The sequence below is a fragment of the Plectropomus leopardus genome, chromosome 10 (genome assembly GCF_008729295.1).
Source record: "Plectropomus leopardus isolate mb chromosome 10, YSFRI_Pleo_2.0, whole genome shotgun sequence".
NCBI lineage: Eukaryota > Metazoa > Chordata > Actinopteri > Perciformes > Serranidae > Plectropomus > Plectropomus leopardus.
In genome coordinates, this window is record NC_056472.1 from 12,733,271 (window position 1) to 12,750,588 (window position 17,318).

The 17,318-nt window shown below is 40.4% G+C and overlaps 1 protein-coding gene across 1 annotated transcript; it reads right to left on the reverse strand.

Moving 5' to 3' along the window:
• Window positions 1-13,607: 13,607 nt before the first annotated feature.
• Window positions 13,608-16,588, reverse strand: LOC121949353 (uncharacterized protein C3orf38-like). Its single transcript, XM_042495017.1, is given in 5 exon segments — window positions 13,608-14,845; window positions 15,115-15,184; window positions 15,187-15,340; window positions 15,532-15,707; window positions 16,405-16,588. Coding segments are annotated over 5 exon segments (933 nt in total). The 5' UTR covers window positions 16,574-16,588; the 3' UTR covers window positions 13,608-14,481.
• Window positions 16,589-17,318: the final 730 nt, after the last annotated feature.

Genomic DNA, 17,318 nt, shown 5'->3' on the forward strand with positions numbered 1-17,318 from the left:
CCTTAAAGGAGCTCAGACATCCTGCAGGAGCTCAGAGTAGAGCCGCTGACCTTTCGTGTTGAAAGGGACCGATTGAGGTAGTCCGGGCATCTGCACAAGATGCCTCCTGGGCACATCCAACTGGTAGGAGGCCCCGGGGCAGACCCAAAACACACTGTAAGGATTTTATATCTCATCTGGCCTGGGAATGCGCCAGGAGGAGCTAGAAAATGTTATGTGGGAGAAGGATTTTTGGAGTACCTTGCTCAGCCTGTTGCTCTACAACCTGGCCCAGATAAGTGGACAAAAATGGATGAATTTAAAAAACGATTGATTTATCTACCCTATTATCATTTATCTACTTAGGTTGCTTTTGATATCTGGATTTGGATTTGGATTCTGCGGGTGCAAATGCTTTGTACAAAGCATTTGCACCCGCAAATTATTTATTTAAAGTGGCTAAAAAGATGCAAGGAGATGTATAAAACGTGAGAGATAGCATTATAAAAAAATAACCACGTTCCCATTTTTGTGAAATGGTATTTGCCTTATATGACTTGTAGCAAAAATATGGAGAGACTCATTCCTAAAAATTTTGTTGCCATATTTCAAGTAGCTTGAAAAAACCTGATTCCTGAGAGTTCAGTTACAGTCAGGTATAAGATGAAGTGAACCCGATCCTTTATTGAAACAAAGTCTGACTGATGGATGTCATTTCAGACAGTTTGGGTGTGTTTAGTCCAATAGAGCAAGCTATCCAAACACCGAGAGCTGTTTGAATTAATGCTGTACAGCAGAGAAACCACCGGGAGTAATGAAGATGGATGACCCGACAATGAAAAACATTCCTGGATCAAAGGTCAACCATCGCCTCACATGCAGCCTCTGACTCTCTCAACTCAACGCAAACACAATCTCATACAAGCCAACATTAGAAAGTAGCTTTGGAAGAGTTTTCAGTACATATTCAATGCACATTTAAAGCTTCTTACTTGCCCAAAAGCCAGAGGAAAGTAATATTTATTGACATCACAGCCAAAGTAAACAAAATATCTCAAATGTTTTAAATCCAATTGCATGTAATGCAGCCACGATCATCATCTCTGCCATTACCGCTGCTGCTCCTGAAATGAAATCTCAGACTCATCCCATCCCCTATTAGATGTGCATTACATTACAGTCTAGGGAATGTCAAGGCAACATGTGTAGACTTGCTCTGCTCTCCTCCCTGACACGCAGAATTAATTCATGGCGATAGCTACAAAGTTGCAATTTCCTGTTATTTGCTAAGAGAGGACATTCTGCTGGGTAGAAGTTAGCTGTTACTTGTTCTCCCTCTGCCCTCTCCCTGTCCTTTCTTTATTTGTCCCTTTTTTCCCCTGTCACTTTCTCCGTGACCCTCGCTAAATGCAGTATAGACAATTACAGTCCCGGGCCTGATAATATGAAGCCCAGAAATGTTCCACCAAGTATGATTCTGTCCTCCAAATGGCCATGATATTGCGGTGATTTCCAGGCTTTTAGCAAAGTGCTTCATATTTACAGTGCACTCTCTGCTCTCAATGAATAAATATTACTAAATCCCGTGTGATGATACTGTTGTGGACTATTATTGCAAATCGCAGGAGCTTGTTGTGGAGGATGGATGGTGACATTAAAAAGACCAGCTAGGCCCAGTCAAATGACTGTTCAAAAACACACTTGTTTCCATTTGAAAGTGTATGTTACTTACTAAACTTCCATACAGACTTTTCTTAAAGATTTTTTATGAGCACCGTCTTTTCTGTAGCAAAGAGGAGACTTATGAAGCATTTCTTTATAGCCAAAGATTCGCATTTTCCCTTGTAGTTCCGCACACAAAGATGAAACTAAATAATTCATATGCTACATTTATACTGAAGGTGTATCATCCTATGAAACAGTCAGTTTGTTCTCCAAACTGGCTAAAATTGTGTTGTCAGCACAGCCAGATTGGGCCATAAGTGCTTACGTCTGCTTACTGTATACAGCTCCACCCGGCTAAAAGAGTCCCCCTCTTCCGCAAAACAAACACTCCCCCATGTGTCCGTTCATCATCACAAATACCTCTCCGTCACAGGAATGGGAAGCACATCATGGCCTGCGTGAGTTATGACCCTTCGTGTGAGCACAGAGAAGAAGTGTGTCCTGCAATAGATATTCAGTGGAAAGAAATAATAATAAAATGGACGGTGTTTTTGCTGACACATCTGCAGTGGGTTACGACGCTGCCAACTGGCAGCTATGACGATGATGACATATTGACAGAGGCTCCATGGGGATACTCCCAACTCCATCGCTTTGCTGGGCTTGGGGCAAGAGATTTCTGCTTTGGGGTTTCGTCGGGGGAAATCTAGACGAGGTTGATGACGCCTGCGGGCCTCTTGGATGAGGATGGATGAGGACATTTGGCTGTCAGCAGTGAGGAGGCCTATCTGGCTCTGTCAGGAGCCCACAAGGGAGAGAGAAGACACTAGGGGCCTGGTCTCAATAGGCAAATGTAGCCTTCCTCGCATGCATCCCTCATCATCCTCATCTTTCACAGGCTGGAATTTGTGGTATTTTTGTCTCTTTATAATGCCAGGATGTCTTTATTTTTGAGAATCTTTTTTCAGTCATCGATTTCTTCAGTGTAGAAGGTGCTCGCTGTTCCTCTCTGAACTCTAGTGTCTTTAACAAATCATGTTATTTTTTTCAGAGGAGGTAGGCGCAAGTAGAGGTGCCAAGGGAGCCACTTTAGATGATTTGGAGGAACGTATGAGAGCCCTGTGTGAGACGGTCATTGATTTCACTGTCTTTCTCTGCCTGTCTGTGTTGTTCTGGGCCTTAAGGGCAGCAGTCTGGTATCCCACAACAAACACACTGTGGGGGGTGAGCAATCCACAGCCAAATCCACAGGGTGCTTTATCAATCAATATGACCTTCTGCTACAGCACTGATTCTTCCCTTCGTCTTTGCCTTCACCCTCCAGCATCTTTAGGCCTACTGACTACGCTGCTGGATAACGTCGCCTTTCAGCACCCACAGAGCTGAGGTGATCTCATTATCTAGGTACACTTTGGAAAGATAGCAGTGGGTTAACATAATGATGTGAGGTACTCTAGCTTGTCTGCAGGATTCAGCACAGCCAGGAGTATATTTGCAGCTCACTGGCATGACATTGAATTGTTGAGTCGCTCCTTGGTGGACCATTAAAATCAGTCCTAGAAAATCTCAGGAAGAGGGTGAAACAAGAAATGGATTTAATAAACGACTACAGCCGCCTTGGGAATTTGAGTCCGGAATGTTTTCATTTTCTCCGACTGACGACTGGTTCACTAATTGGGTTACGCGGACTCAGCAAGGAAGTTGTCAAGCTTCAGGGGTTTTTATTTGTGCCTGGCCGTCAAATCACAGCCCAGGGCAGTGACCCTCAGGGCGTCGCCCCCACGAGGCCCTTGAAGGTACAGCTGTCTGATGAGTCAGTCCAGAAGCCCTGCTTTCCCAGAAAATCCCAGGTTCTGAGGTGATAGGGTGACAGAAGGCAAAGGCCACACAGCTTGGTATTATGGGAGGGTTTTAATGCCCCTTAGGTCGGCTTAGCGGCTGCTGAGGAGGAGTAGCAGCCACACTCTGTGCGTCACTCTCAACTTAAAAGGACAAAAAGGCCATGAGGTGATGACAATACTGTGGATGATGCACTGTGGACATCAGTGTGTATAGAAAAAGACACCTGCACGCATAGGCGTAGATCTCAAGGGTGGGGGACATGTCTCCCTCTATTTTTAGAACATGTGTAATTGCCTCCCCTTAACCACTAAAACTGTTAAACTAGTAAAGGAATTTTATTTTGATAAAATAACAGTGATTTTTATCCCTTTACTGATGCAGAAAAGGAACAAATCGGTGCAGAAAACTTCACCAAAAGGCAGGAAATATAGTGTTATTTAAACTTATTAAGTTTACTAGTGGAGGACCCCCCAACCTTATTTTTTTATGTGTCCAAGCCCCCAATGTTGAAACAAAACCAAGCTGCAACCTCCAAGGCTGAAAAATTAGGCTAAAGCAGAAGGTCCAAAAACTGCAGTTCCTTGGATGGCCACTTGAGAATGGCTCCAAAACAGAGTCATTCACCATAGAAGTGTCCAACTTTACAGTGTCCAACTTTACAACAAAAATAAAGACCAAAAACGCTTCTGGTCTCTAAAGACAATATCAACGATCATGACAACTGTACAGGGGTTAATTCTTTGTAACTGACCCATTTACGTTGTATTAAGGCCTAGACGTATGTATACCATACACATAAAGCAAATAAACTAACAACAAACGCAAACATTGCTTGCACGTAGGCCTAACGCAAATAGTCAGTGCAACTATTATGTGCTCAAAGTGTCATCAACAATATCAAAGTATGCAGGACGCAGGAACAAAATGCCTATCACACAGGCATTTTGCGAATACAAACAAATAACACACCAAACAGATCTTCATAATAACTTCAGCAGAGTGATGACAGTATTATTTCAGTTCTATAAACTAAATTATACCAGTGCAAATCTCTATCCATCTCAACTGCAACTTAAAGACTGGAGAGCAAAATAAGCGTACCTTACAGGACTGTCCAGGACCGATTGTGAGGCCAAACTTGTGTCCAACTCTCTCAGTTCGTGAAAAGCTTTACATGCTCAGCTGATTTTTTATGGGCGCCAAAAATGCATATTTTCCAGTCTTCATGAATACCGTCTCACATTATCTCACTTCCAAAAAAACAACAGTAGCAAAATCTTCCATCCTTACTTGCTGAATAAACGAGCCAGGTCCTTTTCAGGCTCTCTTTTCATTTATTAATATCCGACGAAACTGAAAACGTTCAGTCGGTAATGACCTGCTCGTTTTTCTTCTCCGTTGTCGAAATGTTTTGTTTGTTAAGACAATCAAACTTGGTGTCAGTCAGCCAGGCTGCCATTGGCTCGTAAGAGCTGGGGGCGGGAGGTAGGGGGGGTTAGGCAGGTGCGGTTTGATTGACACATGTCTTAACAATTCATTAAAGCGTAGCCTAGTCTGCTAGGAGCCAGCGGTTGTTGCTATTGGTTACTGCGCGATTTCACTTTCGCCGCCTGTGCTTAAGCGCCGCCCTCGGAGACCGGCAAGTTCGCCTAGCTCATATAATACATGATATTGACCCGCAGGTCATTATCCCAGATACTTACAGCACTTAACCTTTATGGTTTAAATCCGAATTTAAGTGTGTCTGAGTGTTTATTAACCTTTTATCTATTTTTATATCAATATATATATATATATATATATATATATATATATATATATATATAATATTATATATATATATATATATATATATATCAAATTTTCTTCTATTTTAATATTCCCTCTTCTATTTCCTCCACTCCCCCTCTTTTAAGAAAATCTTAATTTTACATTTTTTTATATTATAGTTTATATTATTTATGTATATGGTAAAGCATGGGAGCTACATAACGGATCCTTCTTCTGGCTCTCCTGGGCATATTGGACTAAACCCTTTTTATTTTTACTACACAATTTGTTCATTAAGGACAGTTTTTGTGTAATAATAATCAGTATTACCACTAAGCTGCCACTCTTTGGCTGATCATGCTACATTTGCTCTAAAAGAAGTGTTTGCGTATGAGCTTGAAAATTTAATGAGTCAAAGGTAATAATATGGTTTGACATTGATTTTTCCTGGCAATTTTGAGTAAAGTCTGCAGCACTGCTATAATTGCGAGGCCACCCTGTCAGCCCAGATGTTTGGAGTTTACCAGATGTGGTCCACCTGCTGGGATGAGGACGATGACTTATGACCAGCAGGTCAACTTCCTCCTTGTCCCTTTGACTTTAGAGAGCGAGACCAGCCGAGGAAGACGGCAGACACGGCTCACAGCTGCTAATGACGTACAAATGGCCACTGATGACACACGGGGTGTGTTTGCATCTGTGCATATGATCACAGGAAACGGGCAACATGAAACTAATGAGAGTCAACAGATGTACATATCATGGTTCTCTTGAACACTGCACTTTTGACCAGCAAATTCCAATTTACGCTAATGATATAAATCATAATTTAGTAATAATTTAGTATTGGTAATTGAAAAACGCTACATTAAAAAAGATTTAAGGTGACAGATATGGAGTACATATTTAGTGCACTGCTCAAAAATACTTTCCAGACAAATGGAATTATTCCATAGCCGCCTTGCACTTATTTTGAGTCATAATTGCAGTATTATGTGGGTGTGCCAAATGAGGAGAACATGCCCAGACAAAGAAATCCATATAAAGAATGTTGACAATATTACAACATTAAATGCAAGTTTGTGTCCATACAAATATGCATTTATGCCTGTCCATGCATGTATAGTATGTGGCAGTGAGTGCATATCTGTGTGTGTGTGTGTGTGTGTGTGTGTGTGTATGTCTTTGTGCGTGCGTGCGTGCGTGTGTGTGTGTCTAAAGGCAGCTACGGCGGTGGCGGCTTCCTGGGGAATTGAAATTAATGAGTGTAATCAGAAGCAAACAGCGAGCCAGGCAAGGGCAATTAATACAAGCAAGGCGAGCAGAGCTGCTGGTTTGCTCGGCCAGGCATGGCCACAGCCGAAGAGATGGAGGATTAAGATGCAACGGCAGACAAACTGCACAGCTTTTCCACACACAGCAGATGTCCACGGAGGGATGGCGCTGGGAGCCTGGCATCGACACGCATCCGCCAACCGGCCACTCGGTCAGCCCGGCCCAATACGAGCTGACAACCTCCTGGCAGCGTTCTGATAACACCATCTTCTCTGTTTAGTTGGGGAGCCAAGGGAAGGCCCTCGTCAGGGGCCCCTGCACTGCATACGAAAGGGACTCAAAGCTGCACAGTGGAGCCACTATTTGCAAGAGAGGGAGAGAGACATAAAGAGATAAATAGAGAGAGAAGACATTGTGTGCTTGCTCAACTCAAGTGCATCTCAATGTGAGGGACATTTTTCTGTGTTTTCCTGATTGAAACATCCTTGGCTGCATTCCTTCAAACATACATATTTGCTTCAGTATAAATAAACACATTGGACCCAGCTGCCTTCAGAAACAGCTCTGCTTGTTGTTTTCTTTAATTGACGCTAAACGAGAGTGTCACCGCCCAGGATCTTTTCACTCAGCCCCTCGCTTTGTTGCCTTGAATGGCGTCCGTTCCCCTGGCGCTCTCGCATTTCCACTGTTTACGTGAGATAATGATGCATGTGTAAGGATACACCGCCAGGCCAAGAGAAAGGCTGATATGAACTGTGACGGCTGCCTCGTCGGTCCAAACCAATTTGTGTTGAAATGGAACAATGATGTCAGCACAGACAACAGGGGAATTTAATGAAGAGTGATGCTACAGGGGTGATCTGTGGTGATGCAAACAGAAAATAAAGCGCACTTTCAACACGGGCTGAAAGGTCACGTGAGGTCAAGCAAACATGAGGCCAAACCTGATTCTACAGATGCTACAATGTTGGTGAACTCGTTCCCTCTTTGTGTAATGTCCTTAAAATGTAAATGTTATTACTTTGCTTGCATCTTGAGTCTAACAAGACAATTTCCAGGAAATCACCACTGCTGTGTGGCAAGAAGTGACTGGATTAGATGTTGTGATGTAGTGGTGTTCAATTTGGCAGTGGTGGATAAGGTACATATAAGCCAGGTTTGAGAAAAAGTACAGATATGTTACCAGAAAATGATTTTTGTAAGGGTGAAATTCACCTATTAGAATACTACCTGCATAAAAGTCCTAAAGTGTCTGGTATTTACTGTATTTAAGTATCAAAAGTAATTTTTGAATTTTAAATTTTACCTAAATATTGAAAGTAAAAGTACAAGTAAATGCTGTTAATAAAAAAGGCCATCAGTCAGAATTTTGAAGAAAATGAAGTTTATTTCTTTGTAACATGTACACCATCTTAAAAATGAAGCCTATAGTACAATTGAACTTTTTTTTTTCAAAACTTACAGGATTTAAAGAATACAATCTAATTTTTCCTTTACTCTCATTCCTTCCTTCCTCCTTCCTCTCCACCCTTGCCTCCCTATTTTGGACTAAGTAACTAAAATGCTTAGGGGAATTGTGGCGTAAAAGTGAAAGACAAAATATAAAAAGTTAAGTACAGTTACTCCCAAAAAATACTTAACTACTGTAACATATTAGAGTATTAGTACTTGGTTACACTGTACCACTGCTCTTTGGGTTCCATATTATGCTCAGTTTTAGGAGCATACTTGTATTTTTGGGTTTCTACAAGGACATGTTTGCATACTTTAATGTTGAAAAAACTTTTTTTCCCACAATGTCTGCCTGAATATACCTGCATTAATCCTCTGTCTAAAATGCTCTGTTTTAGCGCCTGTGTATTTAAGCCCCCCCTCCTGAAAAAGCCCAGACTGCTAGGACTGGTCAGTGTTTCTGAGACATCCACCATCTACGCTTTTGACATTTCAGCCGTGGGAATAACTGTAATGGCACTGTAGTGGCACTTTCTAACTTTATAGACCATTTCATTTTTTTTGGTTTTTTTTTGCAAGTTTGAAACAATCTTTATAGTATATTTGTAACATCACAACTTCACAGAATTCCTGAGGGCACAGGGGCACAATTTCTGAATATGGACTGTGAGCATTTCTCTTTGGGTTGAACCTGTTGATACTTTTGCCATTTTTACATATCATCTACACCTGTTTTATGCTGATATTTACATGGAAATCTGACTTTTTACAATATCTTTAAATGAGAGAAAAAACATCAATGCTGTTGTTACAGTAAGATCAACATTAAAAACATTAGTCAACTCCACAGCCCAAACAAAAAGCAAACTGTAACACCTCCTCAGAAAACGATAAAGTGTGAGGTTTGAGAATTGTGGATTGTGGCTTTAACACCAATGCCAGGCACTGTTGACCTCATTCCCTCCTCCTCGAGTTATGTGGTTGTTTCTGTGCAGCTTTCAGTGTGTACTGGTTTATGAAACACTGCTGGGTTGGAGGGCAAGTCCAACAAAACGACAAAACAACTTTGTCAAACTTTGATTGAAATCTCTTCCAACATGTTTTGTCAGCACTAGAAAAAATCATCGCCTATTGATTGAGTCCCTTCCTATTCATAAATCCTGTTCTTTATTGTCCGCAGAGTGCAGGCTGAAGAGTATTGTGTTAAAATAGTCTCTCACACCTTCAATGGGTACCGATAAATTACTGACACTTCAATAACTTGTGAAATACGTGCTCTTGTGCCTATGAAAGGCAACAGTTTAACGCGTCTCTCTTTTAGAACCCCATTACTTTAATGGAGGACAATTCAAACTCGAAGAATTTACAGTTTTCCTCATGGCATTGGCCAGATAAAAATTGCCTGGTAACATCAGCTCACTCAGATTGCTCTGAGGAATTGATGAGTTTCCTCACGTAATAGTGTTAAAAGGATTTCCCCCTCCCAACACTCTTCTTTTGGCCAGGGATCAAAGTGTTTCTTCTCTCTGGTGTAGCTTGTCTGCCCTCTTCTGGACTCATGTTGTCATGAGGTCAAGTCATGTTGACGCATCATTGAGCAAAAGAGTGGAAATATTAACATGGTATTTTGTGTAGAGACATGTCAGTAACATGAAGTTACACTTCAAAACAGAGCATTACGGGCAAATTTGTGGTAGTATGTCTGTTTCACATGGTGGAAGTTGACAGTGAAACTGAAACTTATTCAATCCATTCTTGCAAATATTATTATTTATTGTTATTTATTATTACTGGTCAGAGGGCAATTATGTTCCAAACACACACACAGAAAAAAATGTTATGGTAGATTTATACTCTAAATGCTCTCATTAATTATTAGAACGTTTTCTTTTTATTAGAATACTTAACTATGTTTGGTTTTTTTTCTCTGTCCATTCCAATGGACGAACACCGAAATCACCTAATAGTAAAACATTTTTTAAAAATTTATAAAAAAGATAAAAAAGGACAGTAAATGGTCCCAACAGACCCCTTTTCAACAAAAAATGTGACATAGTTTATTTTTCATAAATGGTTAACTCATATCAATGAATAAAGTGATGTTTCCAAACAGATTGTATACATATGTTGTATTATATTTGTCATCATGACTCAAAATATCCACAATTTAGTTATTCCTGAAAACATGTGTGGAAAACCTCCTGAGATTAAATACTGTGAACATAACCAATAAGTTTCATTATAAGCTGTATCATAAGACAATCAAATCAGAACAGTGTTTTGCTATTGAAACAGTACTTCCTTTGTTTATTTTCCAGTAACACTGAGATCCTCCATCCATTCAAATGGACAAATATTTGTTTGACAAATATTTATAAAAATCCTAAGTAGAAGCTCTAAATCTTTCATATTTTTTTTTTTTTTTTTTTTTTACCTATGTAAGTATTATAAAATCTAATATTTACTTTAAAAACTGCTACAAGACAAATTCTGTACTTTTAACAATATGATCAATAGACTGAAACTTGCCTTGAGCTTCCTCCTTGCCTCACTGTTGGCCATGCTTGTTTAAAAAGGGGCAGAGCTCCAATGAAGTCTACTTTTGATGATGTGGAACTCTGTGATTGGCTTACTGACATCCCATCAAGTACAAGTGAGCATTTGGGTAGAGCCAGATAACAGTTATCATAGATCTGTACATCCTACAAAAGCTATGTTCATTGGAATGGATGGGGGATCTGAGTGGGTTTAATTAATTAACTCTGTCAATATGAGGCTTATTCCTCTTCAAGGACTCCTTGAGCTGCTTGAACAAACCCTGGGTGTCCCTGGGCCCCACTTTAAGAATTACTGCTGTAGACATAAAAAAAAATACACATTGGCATTAATGGATCTGTAAAGCCATCAGATTGTCAGAGGGTGAAAAATGGCTGCAGCATGAAGCGTTTAATAAGGTAATCTCTGAAAAGCTAATAAGGCTGTTTCTAAGAGCAAACCTACCATCCAATCAGTCCCAATCAAAGTAAGAGATGGAAAAAAATGGATTGACAATTAAAGCAGCAGTCTCCGTGGTTCACCACCCATAAGCTATTTTCAAAGAGCCATGGATCCAAGTTTTAGCATGTTTCTTTATGAGAAACACACTTCCCTATTAGAGGAGGGGGGACAAAAAAAGGAAAAACTCTCAGAGTCCAAGCCCTCACCAGACGCCACTGCAGCGGTATTTTTGAACCCGTGCGTCAGAGCTGCGCCCGTGGCCAAACCGCTTATTAAATCTCAGAGCAGCCAAGTGCCATAAAGACAGAAGGCCAGCAGCTTGTTATTATTCTTTCTGAGAGGTGAACAGGCTGAGATCAATGGCTGCAGTGGTTTCCCCTCACCACAACTATGGCCCAGTAAAGCACAAAGGGCCGTGCGGCTCCGACCCTTACAGTCACAGATATTAACTATTCCAGGGGCCTTTGAAAACAGCTGCCAAGAATAATTTCCCACATCTAACATTTCCCACCAAAGCCACAGAGTCATACTGGTATATTCCATGCCCCACCAGGATCTGTGTGTGCCCTGACGAGGATGACAGAGTAGAATCAATGAAAAAACAGATTTATTTCATGAACATGGAGTCAATTTGAAGCTCATGAAATGCATTGTAGATTAATTGTTTCATTTTGTTCAATTAATGGGGCGTACACCATGAAGCATGTCAGGGAAAACGCTGCATTGTGCAGCTATAATGTGGCTAAAAATACCAGTTTGGGACTGTTTGTTATTTAGGAGAGGGGAGGTGGTGGTAGAAAAAGGGGCAGGCCTGTCAAATCATTTTTAAGCACTAGGGAGGGACTCATGTTTTTTTTCTTTTGGCTAAGGGGAGCAGCATATATCTTTAAATGGCTGTATACTGTATTTCTTTTAACAGCATGTTTTCTCTAAAAATCGCCTAAATTACACCATTTATCCAGGCCAGAAACTGTAAAAACAAAAATTATTGTTGGACTAAAACAAAAAAATAATAAATAAAAACGATAAAACTAAAAAAAAGATATAATATATATATCTAATAATCTTATTATTAAAAAAATAGCAAAATAACAAAATCTGAACTTCAAATAGTAACATTTCATCAAAATCACATTATTCCACATCTCATTGAAAATTTTGCTCCCCCCCAAAAAAGTTTGCACTTTCTTACTAGCATGCATGACAAGAGTGAAAAACCAAGGTATTTGGCAACTCCAGTATGTCATCTTCATCTTCAATATTTGTAGCACTGGGAAAAACAAAAAACAAGCAAACAAAACAAAAAAAAAGCAAAAAAAAAGTCACACCTCACCCACCCCCTTCCTCCGATAAATACAGAACAGTCCCTTTGCGAGTCAGGAATAGCTGCTATGGGGATAAATCCTGTATTTGTCTTTAAGCTGATGGAGTCGTTACAGTACACTGAGGTCATGTGTTAATAATAAAGACGCTAGATGCTCTCCTGCTTTCTGACTTTTTCCCCTCACCACCCCAATCTGTCTGACATTTGTCCTGTACGAGGCTGAACCTCTGAACTGCTCACGGCCCACAGTGAGGACAGATGCGCTAGTGTCTTAACTTGTGACAGCAAAATGCAAACTTTAAGCTGTGTCAAGACAGGCTAGACCCATGCATCTGTATGTAATATGCCATTTTGGCCCGGAAAGAATAAAATGTCAAATATGATGGAGGTTTCCTTCCTGACCATCACAAGTGCATTTGTTTACTTTTATATCAGATGTCAAACCACTCAGAAAAAAACATTCCAGAGTGGTGTGGGCGGCTTTCAGGCTGTCATGACATCTGCAATCCAGCCCGCCTAGAGAGCATTGGATACTCGCACAGAATATTAGCTTTGTGGAGCCAGTGACAGAGCTGCCAGGTTATAGTATGTCCACAACCTACACATATATGTGCCCTCTACTGGCACGTGAGGTGTGGAAGTCACACAGCATAAACATGAATGTGACAGAAATGCACTCATATATTCTGAAAATCAGACATCAAGATCTCTCTTTGCAATGAAATATGGATATCCACATTAAGCAATACGTCTGAATGAAAAGCTTGGAGGAAGGGCTCTGTTCATCTCGACTTTGGTAAATGTGATCATGGTGATTTTTTTAGGGCCAGTTGACACTAAGCTCTGAGCCATGGGACCGCACAGCATCTGGCCTCCGTATGAACAAGCAAAGTAATTCAATGTAATCCTTGTTCTGTTTTGGTTGAGGCTGAATGAGACTTTCATCCATCAGGCAAAATTTATGCCAAATTACACTGTGCCCCAGGATGAATACAACACACAGAAAACAAACAAGCTCTTTAACAACTCGGCTGTCGTTCTCCCTGCAGCTGTGCACTACGCTACAAAAATGCAAAATGTTTTTAAGATTGATACGCTACTCTGCACTGCTTACAGGACAATTTACTGGACATTCTGGAGCAATAGCTCGCCCAAAGTAAGGGTAACTCCAATACAACGCATTATCAATGAAACATTGCAAAACTGTTTGTGCAGCTGAGATCGATAAAATGGAAAATATATAAAGCAGTTAATCACTGAATGTAGTTCATTGGGAGCTAATAATTTTACAGACAAGTGTGTATTACATTGCACAGGTTTGAGCTCTTTTAATGCAGATAAATGTTTAACCCCACAGAATAGAATGTATGACCTGGTATAGAAAGACAATGGTTACAGCTCCAGCCATTAGCACCACACTTTAGGGCAGGCCAGCACCCTCGATGCCATGTGGCCGACAAGCTCAGCACGTCTGTTTGCTGCCCTGATATTGGACACTGATGTACCCACATAAGACATTTGCATGATTACGCTCACTTTGTAATGTTACTGTCAGTTAACATTAGCACTGTAAACATTATGGGCTGGCTTTCATTATATGAAAGCAAAGCAATCTTAGAATATACACAAAATCAGTTTTGACTTTGTATTATCCTACAAACACATAATATTTATTATGTTTCTAGCATACTTGCCATTGTAGAGCAAAATTGTACACAAATGTGATAAAATCCTTTATATTTAATATGATACATATTTACAAGAGCACATCCATGCCTGTATTTACATTTTATCTTAAGGCACAGGATAACAGATCAAAACTTTTTTTGCATCAACATACAGTATGTTTGATAGAAATGTTCCCACACCAAGAAGAAGCAGAGACTTCCATTTTTTTGGAAAGCAAAAAACAATAAGGGAACCTTTTCTCAAGCTTTGTTGTAATGTTATATCGATGATGTATCTACCAAGTAGATTTTAAAGCAACAGTGTCCACCACCTGTACAGTTCAGACATGACTGCTGAACTGTACATAAGTTAAAAGACAGGTTTGTAGTGGTAAAGTTGCCAGTTCTGTTCTCTGGGTAAACAGGTTTGGGCAAGTTAGATCTGTAAAGAGAAAGCATGCACGCAGTGAAAAAAAAACCTGGATAAATAATAATAAGGAAAGAGTGTCATCAGCTGCAGAGAAGCTGCAATTCAGAGGAGTTGTAACTCAAGGCAGGTGCCACCACCTCTGTCCCACCCAGGGCATCCTGCCCTCTGATCTTCAGGTTGACACACTTGATCTTCCAACTGTTGTTCTCCTCGGGGGAGCGAATGAGGCCAAATATTTGCTCAAAGATACCCAAACAGGTTCCGTCTCTGTGGATGGTCCCAGCTACTGCCACCAGTACCAGGCCGTGGGGGGAGGCCAGCGTCCTGAGGCCATGAGGCTCCAGGTTGGGGCTGAGGAGGAGGCGCTCTTCCTTGGTCAAGGCCAGGAGACGGAGGCTAACCAGTTCAGCACCAAGGAACTCCTCCATCTGTTGACTGCCAGCTCTGAGAAAGAGACACAGATCTGTCATCACAGTTCAGTGTTTGGTTATTTTAACCAAGTTAATTGTAAAAACTGTAAAATACAGCTCAAATTCAAGCCCATATTTGTACATTTTTTTTTTTGTGCTTTTTACATTTTTCCAGTAATTCTGATGTTTGCAGAAAAACAGGCAATTGGTGCAGCTAAGTCCTGTCCAACATACACAACTCTAACAAACCACACAACACCAGTATTTTAATTTAAATTCCTTTGCTGTTTATGACATGCTTACATTGAAAGGAGGCGTAGTTTCACATCTGGCCAGAAGTGTTGTGGTCCCCAGTCCTGTGGCAGCTGGTCCAGCGAGGGTTCTGACTATTTAAGAGCTGGAAGAACCACTGGCAGAACTGCTGGCCAAGGACCTGTGGGTCAAATCCCACCTCAGCCTTCACATCTGTGGACACAGTTTGTGTGGACGGTCTCTGTCTGGTCTCAGTCGTCTCTCTATCATACACAACCTTAAAAAAAATAAGATGTTATTGGTCTATTCAAACACACTGCCAGGTTGTGCCTAGATTACTTTTTAGTACACATGCTTCCAACTGCTAATTATTGACACTGTTACTTAATATCAACGTCTTAACAAAATTTAAACTCAATATATTCAATCATGTCAACACATCAGAAATGGCAGACCTGTCTGTCCTACCTTTCCAGAGGACCAAAGCTCCAGTGTCCTTTTCACCAGCTGGTGTTTCTCGCTGTTCGGGGACATCGCCACACCTTCTTTGGCTAGGTATTTGAATATGATGTCGCGATAAACCTTCTTCCTTTTCAGGAGCTCCTCAGCATTTTTTGTGAAGGAGAGAATTGTTTCCATGGCCTCTATGTGAGCAGATAAAAATAAAGTGCAAGAAAAAATGATGATTTTTATTACCTAAACATAATATCCTGAATATTCCAGACGTGAAATAGCATCAGTAATGCCAGTTTTGGTGTCCCTATTGTCAGCTCATATCAGAATCCTTTTTGAAAAGGCAATTAATCTTTTCTTTATTGGTAAACTAAAGCAACAAGTATCCAGGAGTGGAAGAAGTGCCAAGATATTTACTTATGCACACCTCAAAGTCGTACTCAAGTAAAAGTACTAAGTTACATTCCATCACTGCCGGTATGTTAGCTCGTTAATGAGGACACTGACCACAGGCAGCGCAGCCTTAGCGAACTTAACAGCTTCACTTTCTTAAAACTTCATCGTTACAGACTTTTACAGGTTCCTTGGTTATAGTTCACGCCAACCATGTATGTTTTTGGTGGGACAAAACGTAACGGAGGTTTTAACAACCGCTCCTACGGACTGTTGTTGTGTGAAACTCAAATGTTTGACATGAATTTAAGTCTGTTGACATATGAAAAATGCGTTACCACTCAACAATTCACAAAACTTAAAGATTTTTAAGGGAGTCTGTTACTGGGCCACAAATTTCAGTGATACAAAATGAACTGTAGCAGTTAATTAACGCTAACGAGCAACATCCTCGCTTACTAGCTTCTTGCTATCTGGCACAGAATGACAGCCTACCTGTCACATTTTCCACAGCTATCATCTTATTCGTGACTGTGTCACTAAGTGAGAGTAGGTCGCTTTTCGATAACAACTTCAGTAAGTTTCTACATCCAGCGCGCTCTGTTTCTGACAGTCCAGACATCTTTGACACCGCAAAACTAATAAGCTCCACTTCGGCGTCCATTCGTGTCCTACCAGAAATGTGTCCGTACAGGAACAGGATGACGTAAAGAAGGGTTCCCAGCAGAACCACGGTACATACTACTGCCGTATCCAGCAGCTGCGTTTAAAGGCTGTGGGAATTATTGGGGTTTTAGGTTGAAATACACATGAACAGCCCCAAATTATCAGTCTGTAACTTCTCTTATTATTGTTGCTGTTGTTGTGGCGGTGCCATGGTAAAATCTAATGAGTCCAGACTGTCTGTGTGTCTATGTCTGTCTGTTTGTCTAGTCATTTTATTTTACTAAAGTCTATGTGCTTTTATATACATTTTATTTGTTATTACTTGGCAAAGTCCCCCTTGTATAAAAGAGATATTAGGTCTCAACAGGACAAACCTGGTTAAATATAGGTTAAAATAAATACATACACAAATAAAATGATAGTAGTAGTAGTAATAATAATAATAATAATAATAATAATAATAATAATAATAAGAAGAAGAATAATAATAATAATGATGATGATAACCAGGGCTGGGTTTGACTCAAAATGTATAAAAATAGTTGACACAGTGCGTCACTTAATCTGCTGTGCCTTTTAGGATGCACTGGTCAGATGATAATTCCAATAATAACAATATTATAAAAAAAGAATATATTCCAAAAAAGAATACAATTTTACTGAGGAAATAATGTGCTGTGGTTCCGGGTTATAATGGTTATAAGGATCATGACTGTTACGATTAACACTCAGGCGCGCTAGAC